Below are 9,819 nucleotides of genomic sequence, written 5' to 3'. Positions count from 1 at the left end.
TTGAGAGAATACATATTCCTGAGTTTGATGGTGATGGGATTAAGAGAATCAGATTTCTACTTAGATTAGTATTTTGTATTTGAGTGTATACTCATTCTATGTGGTTATTAATTTTGTTTACAGTCTCGGTACAAAAAATTTATATTTTTTAATCTATAAAATTATTTTGTTAATATTTTTAGTTTCAAAACGAAATTTTTTTATTTATCTTTAAATTTTTTAAATGATTTCTTACAAACATTTTTAAAATATTATAAAAAATTTCTCTACAAAAATTTAAAATAGTTTAATTTAAGATTAATTAAATATGAATTTTTTAAATGTTATAAAACTATTTATATGATAATTATGAATTTTTATATGAAATAAAAACTTATTTAACATTTTTTTTAAAGGCAAAAGGAACATTTGTATTGATAAACACATCAAAAACACAAGATGTACAATAATGAGAAGGTATAGTATATATAAAAAAATGATAAAATATGAGACCACCAAAACAAGATATATATAGAGGCTCAACATAACTAAACAATATGCTTTCACTACTATAAGTCTATAACCCATAACACTAAACCAATTCCTACTACATAGATACACTTCCCACCTTAATTAACCAACCCCATTCCCTTCATAAAACTACAATTACTCTACCGACACATATCTTCATTCATAAACACTTTCAAAACATCTCAATGAATTGCTTCTCTTATTAGTTACAATGACTCCTTCAATAACCACTTTCAAAGTAATCATCTTCATTTTCTTCTTGTGCACCCCTCTTGATGTTAGTAGTGTTGTCTATCCAAGTTAAATTTCCTATGTGGATTAAGGCACGTGACCAAAATTTGCTACGTCAAAATTGTCTCTAGTAACTTGAGTTACCGTCAAAATCATTTGACCGCATACTACACAGCTACCTTTGGTACGAATATTAATATATAATTTCACGTTGCAAATTTATTTTCCACTTTTCTTGTTTGTCACTTTTCAATATAATTTTTATTTTAGGAAATCTTCATTTCTTTTTTTACTCAAGGATATCTTCATGTTTGACTATCATATTAATTTTATGCATATGGTTTCTATTAAAAACATACTATTTGAATAAAATATGTGTAAACCCGGTCCATAGCATCATTTAATTAATTAATTTAAAAAAGAAAAGTAGATTTTTTTAAAAAGGAAAAACAAAGAGAATTAGATAGACACTATGATGACTGGCATTATTGCTAGATGACTTGCATGTAATTCTAATAGACACTTTTGATGATTGAGGAGACTATATTGTTTTCGTAGGAAAAAAAAATGAATTGCCAATATCTGAGTTGAATATGATGGATTAATGCTTTGTTGTTCTGTTTTTGGGATTATTATCAAACTATATTAACATTGCATGTGCCATTTTCAGACCATACTACAAAATTATATTTTTAATGTACTTTTTTCTCCTACAAAATCATGCATCTAATATTTTAGAAATAATTTTTTAATAAAATGTTATCAAACGGTGAGAGCAAGTCACTGAATAATCTATTTCTTCAACCAAGTGATGAATGAAAATGAAAATGAACATGTATATGGTAAATTATAGAGCATGAATGTCTTATTTTTTTTTTATACAAAAACTCTTAACATTCTCATAAATTTTTATATCTTTTATGAAGGTGTTAGTGTTCAAGGGTTCATAACAAAAGACATTTCTTTCAAAAACAAAACAAAGTCCGTATATTCGAAGGTTGTAGCATTACGATCAATTTGGTTATGAAGATGTCAATATCAATTACCAATTCTATAGAGAATGCAAAATCAGTGGACTTGCAGTATTTCAAAATTGTCAAATATTGGTAAAAAAAAGGATTACCAAAACAAAGTAACACAATCACAGCTCAAGGAGGAAGAAATCATGTTATCAAACCATATGAGTTTTTCAATTCAATTTTGCAACATATATCTATGATGATCTAACCTTCTTCCCTTAATTAAGTGGACTAAAATATATTTTGGAAGACCCTCAAAGGAATATTCAAAAACAATATTTATGCAATCTTATATGAATAATATGTTGAATCCAAAAGGGTGGTTAGAGTGGAATGGTTCCCAATATATGGACAAGGAGCTAGCCTACAAAATTGTGTAAAATGGAAGAGGGTACCATGTTCTAAATGATTACTCCTAGTCAAGCTATTAACTTCTTTGTAGCAAAAAAAGATTATGGGAACCAATGGCTACCTTCAACAAGTGTACCATTCATTCCTGGGTAGGATGTTCTAAATGATCCTAGACTCTTAGTCAAGCTATTAACTTCTTTGTAGCCAAAAAAGATTATAGGAAGCTATGGTTATCTTCAACAAGTATACTATTTACTTACTTACTTGTGAGTTTGAAAATCAAAACACTACTATGAGAAAATGATAATAATTTATGTAATTATAATATAATTGTAAAAATGATAGTTTCTTGTTTACTTTCAATAATATCTATGTGATCATTTAATAATTCCTTATTCTTAAGGATTGTGAGTTGTTTCTCAATTCGGGAAGAAAAAAATGACAACTTTAACTTCGATTAATTTTTAATTGTGAGTCATATCTTTAACAAATGGTGCTTATCCTGGGCTTTGGACCAAAATTTGTACTTGTTTACCTAAAAATAAATAACTTGCTAGCCAATAACTTAAAACAGTCAAATTTCGGATAGCCAAATTATTATTAGGTGAGAGAAGATCGGGTGCACATGAAACAATCGAATATGAGTTAGCCGATTCTTTCTCAATAATCCAAACCCACTATAACCAAATAATTCAATCATTACGCTCACTTTCTATATTTTTAGCGCCACTAACAATCAACACAACGACACAATTTCAGGGAAAAGTGCACACAAATTATAAAGGGACATACTAATCAAAACAGGAAAACGAGTCAATTGTGAGGCATCATGAATTCCCTCAAATGTTATCACGCAATAAGCACATTCCTCACCTTGAGGTCCTCCCAAAAGACATTAGTAAACCCATTATAAGTCACCTTGATCACCCATTTGAGAACCAATTTGAGGTAGAGGTCGGGTTCGATCGAGGTTAGACTAGTGCGGTGATACAAAAAATGAATTTATTTATTTATTTTCATTATGATATTAAATAATAATTAGATAATATTTGTAGTTTAGTTAATTCCAGATAAAGTATATTTGCATGTTGAGGACTTGAACACAGTGAAGTGACATCATTAATTCATCATCACTTCGTGAGGAGCGATCACATTTTCTCATTTACTCGTGAAATATTTACAAGAGTTAAATATTTTTTTTTTTAATTTTTATAAATTTTGAAATTTAGTTTTTAATTTCTAAAAAAGAAAATTACATTGTCTTGTCTTTAAAAACTATTTTGCAAGCAGTTTTAGTCTTTCCTAAAACATCAACATTGATTTTTGAATGATTTTTTTACATACATGATTACAACACTATAAAAAGTTCCTCCATAAAAAATGAGCTCAAAATTCTATTTATGAGTCCATATTTTTAATACTTTTATCTTGAGTATAGGTCAATTAAAAATTTCATATTTAATTTATCTCAATTTACAAAATTTTAAATTTGTAAGAATGAGTTTTTAATAATGTTCTAAACATGCTTGCAAAAAATTATTCAAAAATTGAAATTGAAATTGTTTTATGAAAAAATTAAACAATACGTAGAATAATTTTGTATAACTAAATATGTGATTTTTTTTTATAGAGACTAAAAATAAAATTTCAAAATAAAAAAAAAAAAACTTATTTAATTGTGGTTACATTATAAAGTCCCATATGGGTGACTATTTAGAAAGAAGTGATTTGGCTTTAAAAAATTTAACATTACTGAGTTTGGATTGACAAAAAAACGATGTCCATTCATTCAAATCGGGTAGAATTTAAATTGATAGTGTGCATCATATACAAATATAAATTCAACAACATTAAAAATGAAAATGATGAATCAGCAAACATATTCACAACATCCAATTTAATAACATAAAACGGCACAAATGCCTACAAATAATATGACAAAATTAAAATTACTGGAATACACATGTCTCTGGATCTGCAACGCTAGTAAATTAGTTATTGGTTGAATCAGTAAATTATCAAAGTTGATATGTCAATCTAAATTAAACGAATACAGCAATAAGATGAAAAATCAAACAAACACCGTACCAAAATAAGAAATCAAACAACGTCTGTTTAAGACAAAAAAAATCACGTAAAAAAAGCACGAAAGAATTATTATTATTGTGAAAACCACTTATTTAGATTAAAATAGAGGAAAATGAAACATATGTGATTCTAGATCAAAAATTGATCCTAAATAACCTATTTTCGATCAATGAAGAAGAAAAAGAAAAGAAAACTTAAAAACACGGTCGAAGTAATCTCTCTAAAAAATTAGGATCGACGAGTGAGTTTGGCTTTATAAAAAAAATAAAAGAAATATTTTAAATTAAGCAAATATCACAACTAATACGATTCAATATGATAAACCGTCCAAATAATTGTTTTGTCCGGTTTTTAAGTGATTTTCTAGTTTATTGGCAGCATGGTTTTCAAGTAGTGACTTACCAGAATGTTTGATTACTAATTTAAACTCATTAGTCTAATTTGGCTAATGACACGATTTCATAGAAATATAGGGTGATTATGATCGTCTCAAAATTTTAAAGAATTTTTAAAAAAGACTACTCGTCTTGTTTATAAGAGAGTTATGATTTATATAGTTAACAAAAACCGATTTATTTGATTCATATTATAAATTAAATATATCAGATTATGTTAATTAAATTATAACATAAGTTACTCTTATAAAAAGAATATGAGGACGTAATTTGTAGAAAAAATTATAAAAATAACTGTATCATAATTATAAAATAAACTAAATTTTTTAACCTAAATTTTAAATGTGTTGGGTTGAGTTTCATATAGAAATATAAAAATCAAGGCTTAATTGCATTTTTGGTATCCCTATTATAGGTAAAAATTGAAAGTAGTCCCCCCATTTTGTTTCTCCCCAGTTTTAGTCCCCCAAATATAATTTGAGTCCAAATCATGATGAGTTGTCATTTTTTTAATGATGTGTCAATAAAAAGCTGACGTGGCAGTCGCATACGTGGAATAAACTTATTATTATATTATTTCTGATTAAAAAATATAATTTATATTTTTAAAAATCATTATTATAATTGTTAAAAATCATTATTACAAATAAAATTTATTTGTTAAAATTAAATTAAAAAAAATGAACCCTAAGCTTGAACCAGAAGCATATCATTCAACAAAAGCTCGAACCAGAAGTATATCATTCAACAAAAGCTTGAACCCTAAATTAAAAAACAGCCCCAATTCAACAAAAGCTCCCAAACCGATTCCGATTTCTTCATCATAAACATATTTCGATTTCGTCTTCTTCTTCATTGTTGGTCACCGTCTTCGTGTTCCGTGTTGGTGTTCGTCCTGTGTTCGTGTTTGCGTTTCGTTTCTTCTTCGTTTGTATTTCGTTGTTTCTTCTCTTGTTCTCTGTTTTTTTGGGAAAAGAATGTCTTGTCATTCGCATTCAGTTACAAGCAACAATTCTCATTTCAGAATTAGAAGAAGAGAATGTTTGTGTGGACTTGAATCTCCTTTGTGTACTTCTTGGACGGCTGAAAATCCAGGTCGAAGGTTTCATGGTTGTGGATTTTATAAGGTAAACTATTTATCAAAATTCTGGAATTTATTTATTTAAATTTTTTTTTTGTATTGCTTACGTATTCTAGAATTTTTGTTGTTGTTATGTTTAGTTACAGGGTAAAAAAATCTTGCAATTTTTTTGACTGGTTTGATGAGCCAATGACAGAACGTGCAAAAGAAGTTATTATGTCTTTGATGAAAAGGATTGATGAATTCAAGAAGAAAGATAATGTGGCAAAAAATTGTGATGATAAAATGAAGTTGAAGTTGAAACGAAGGAAGGGCTTTCTGGCACTTTCCTGGCTTTTGATTATTGTTCTTTTGGTTATTGTAATGTTGAAGTAATTAAAATGATTGGATTAAGGGTGTTTTGTAATGATGTAATTTAGGGTGTTTATGGTTGAAATTGTAATGTAATTGTTTAATATAATCAAATTTTTAAAGTTGTTATTATGAAATGAAATTAGTATTATTGTAATTTGATTGTCTATTTTTACATGTTAATAACTCAATTTGATATCATTGTATAAATAAAATTTGGTCAAACAATTTTCCAGTTGTTTGAAATAATCAGAAGCTTCAGATTCAAAATAATCAGAACAATATTCCAATTTTTGAACCTAAATTTGATAATCAGAATAATGACAATAATCAAAACAATTTTTCAGAATAATCTGGTCCATAATCTGAAGTTAGAATTTTGATATCATTCCATCATTACATACTACTGCATTACAAAATAATCGTTCCATAACTTAAGTCCAACAAAAGGTCATAGTAATGCATTACAAAATAAAATTGTTCCGTCACAAGTAACCAAAATAAAAGTACATATTCATAGTAACCAAATTATATAGGTCCAAGTATGATTACATATTCATAATAACCAAAATAAAAATCACAAGTTTCGTGTCTTCAATTGATTTGTGAATCTTGAATTTGTGGAGCTTGTGAATCTTGAGATAAAATTGTTGGTGTTTCTCCCTCATCACCTCCAACCCTTGTTGTCTTTGCTCTCTTTGTTCTGTTGATGTTATTTCCACCTTTTGGTATCTCTCTATCTGCTGCACTTTTACCCTTGCATGTCCTCGTGTTGTGGCCAAGCTTCCCACAGTTCTTACATTTCACAGTTGCAAATTGTCTTGGTAGTTTGTTAGAACCTTTTGACTCGTCATTGGACTTGTTCCTGTTTTTCTTTGGTCTACCCGGTGCTCTTCTCATGATTGGGGGATTTATAGGATCTCCATTTGATGCATGCCAAAGTTTTGGTCAATTTAATGGCATTATAATGTAAGAGTAACATGTCAAGAAGTTTATTTTCCTATTTAAAGAACCAAAAACATGTCAAAAAAAAACTAAACCACAACAAAACCAAAACCAAATTGCAGGGCAAAACAAAATTAGAACAAAATAAAGCATGTGGTTGAACCAGAACCAAACTACAACAAAATTAGAACAAAGTAAACCAGAACTAAACCAAAACAAGCACAAGAATAAAACCAGAACCAGAAAAAAAATTGAACATAACAAAACTACCAGAACCAGAACCAAATAAAGCATGTGGCTGAACTAGCATGTGGCTGAACTAGCAGAACCAGAAATGAACAAATCTAGCAGAACCAGAACCAAATAAAGCATGTGGCTGAACTAGCATGTGGCTGAACTAGCAGAACCAGAAATGAACAAATCTAGCAGAACCAGAACCAAATAAAGCATGTGGCTGAACTAGCATGTGGCTGAACCAAATAATTCACTGAACAGAACCATCAACAAGCAGAACCAGAACATAACCATCAACAAACTACAACAAGCAAAACAAAACCAGAACCATAACTGAACAAAACTAGAACAAGCAGAACCATAACAGAACCATCAACAAACTACAACAAGCAGAACATCAATAAACTACAACAAGCAGAACCAGAACAAGAACTCTAAACTGAACTAGAACAAGAACCAGAACTCTAAACAAGCAGAACCAGAACAAGAACTCTAAACTGAACTAGAACAAGAACCAGAACTCTAAACAAGCAGAACCAGAACAAGAACTCTAAACTGAACTAGAACAAGAACCAGAACTCTAAACAAGCAGAACCAGAACAAGAACTCTAAACTGAATCAAAACTCTAAACTGAACTAGAACAAGCAGAACCAGAACATCAATAATGCAGAACCAGAACATCAACAATGCAGAATACCAAGAACAACTAGAACAATTTAAACTAGAACCAGAATTGAACTAGCAGAATAAAACCAGAACAAGCACAAGAATAAAACCAGAACCAGAACAAGCACAAGAATAAAACCAGAACCAGAACAAAATTGAACAGAACTAGAACTGAACATCAATAATGCAGAATACCAATAATGCAGTTAAAATCAAGTTTTATACCTATAATAAGGTGAAACATACGATTCTGGATCAGCTTTGTTATGCCATATACAAACAAGAGCATGGCAACACGGAATACCTGTGACACCCTAGACCCCAAATAAATTTTTTTTTTTTTTTTAAAGAGTATCACGTAATCATAAACATGTCACATAAAATCCAAAATTTTCACCAAACATAATGACATCGAAATCATAATATCAACAACATAATCCTTTTTGAAGTACACATACTTATGTTTCAAATGTAGTGCAAATATAGTCCCAACCCGATGTCACTATCAGAGCGGGAATTCCCAAAATAAAATACTCAAAATAACATCAACACAATGCATAATAATGAAGGTCTCCAAGGCATGGTGGCTTCCGCCTCTCCTGATGGTATTAGTCATCACCTGCAACTTACAACTCGTCTGCGTCCGTCGCAAACGCCAAACACAAACAACGAGGGGTGAGTATCGAAATTATGTAACAGTATAAAATACACGAGGAGAACACGCAAACAATCAAATTATCACAATCTCAAAACAGTCAAGTGTATAATATCAGTGACTTATCAAATTCATTCATAATAAGACAATCAAAATAATGAAATGCTATGCACGTCCTATACTCTATACTTCATCATTTGGTACCATTCTACTCTGAAGTACTTGGTTAGGAGGCCTGATACTATGCCACTACAAGAGTGGACGGACAATTCATGAATGGCCAAGTCCTCATAGATCCCCTCAACTCAACCCGAGACACATATACGCGACAGTCGGGGTACTCTTGTGTTGCACGGTAGTTCCCGGCCTTAGGGAATAACCCACTAATCCACTTAGGAATTCCCCACTAGGTGTACCCCCAAGGTCTATCAGTCTTACCTTACAGTTCGACTGTAGCCCTCCACGATCAGGCTCATTCAGTTGTACTTCCCCGAATCACTAGGTTTGTCAGACCCTCCCTATATGATGACAAAACAATCCTAACTCCAAATCTACAACACATATCTCAGACTTACTCGATCATCACTACTCACTAAGTTTCAGTTTGACTTCACGATATTCGTCATCATATATCTTTATCAGTCAATCACAATAAAATCACAATATTTGGTTTACACTACTCACAATACACAATCCAATTTCATCAATCACATAATAAGGAATTCAATCGGTGATACATTCTAGTAATATCATAAATTCAATCAAGTAACAAAACATTCAAGTTCAAATCATTCATACATTAACAATCAACATAAGATTTCATAAAATCAGGCAACAGGCAATCTTAATATAAACAAATTCACGACAATTCTACAAGTTGCTAAATTATATTTTAGTCCTCACTATTACCATCCACATCTTATTAATTAATTATTATTACTCAATAGGGCTCAACTGTACGTAGTAAGCCCCGAATGAACATTTGGGAATTTCAGCATTCCCGTTCATCTCACGTTATTTTATACTCATAAGATCGAACCTCATCCCACCCATTACCTCAGCTGAAGATTCCGTCCAATGAGTCTGATCTGCTAACGAGTCGTTTCTTTATCGGTCGTCGTCTCTAATAGTCCGCGAGGGAATCATAACCACACAACCACAAAATACAAATGAATTACTTACTATAAATAAATGAATAAATAATTAATAAAATAAATAATAAATTAATAACGAATAAATAAAGAATGAATAAATAATAAATAAATAAATAAATAAATAAGTAAATAAATAAA

At 30.1% G+C, this 9,819-nt stretch overlaps 1 protein-coding gene and 1 long non-coding RNA gene across 2 annotated transcripts in view; one reads left to right on the top strand and one right to left on the bottom strand.

Annotated features, from left to right (window-relative positions):
* Positions 1-533: 533 nt before the first annotated feature.
* Positions 534-2,496, top strand: LOC105851744 (uncharacterized). Its single transcript, XR_001143461.3, has 2 exons — positions 534-925; positions 1,668-2,496. It is a non-coding gene; the product is annotated as an uncharacterized lncRNA (long non-coding RNA).
* A 4,959-nt stretch (positions 2,497-7,455) lies between these two features.
* The window catches only part of LOC113785718 (uncharacterized), a 5,175-nt gene continuing 2,811 nt past the window's right edge, over positions 7,456-9,819 (bottom strand). Inside the window, exons 4-6 of the mRNA XM_027332492.2 lie at positions 7,801-7,944; positions 7,627-7,707; positions 7,456-7,506 (exon numbers count right to left, since the gene is read on the bottom strand). Coding sequence (XP_027188293.2) covers positions 7,456-7,506; positions 7,627-7,707; positions 7,801-7,944 — 276 coding nt within the window. The remainder of the gene's footprint in view (positions 7,507-7,626; positions 7,708-7,800; positions 7,945-9,819) is intronic.

Source organism: Cicer arietinum, chromosome 3, assembly GCF_000331145.2.
Source record: "Cicer arietinum cultivar CDC Frontier isolate Library 1 chromosome 3, Cicar.CDCFrontier_v2.0, whole genome shotgun sequence".
NCBI classification, from domain to species: Eukaryota; Viridiplantae; Streptophyta; class Magnoliopsida; order Fabales; family Fabaceae; genus Cicer; species Cicer arietinum.
The sequence above is the reverse complement of the archived record's forward strand: the minus strand, read 5'-3'. Positions and strand labels throughout refer to the sequence as shown.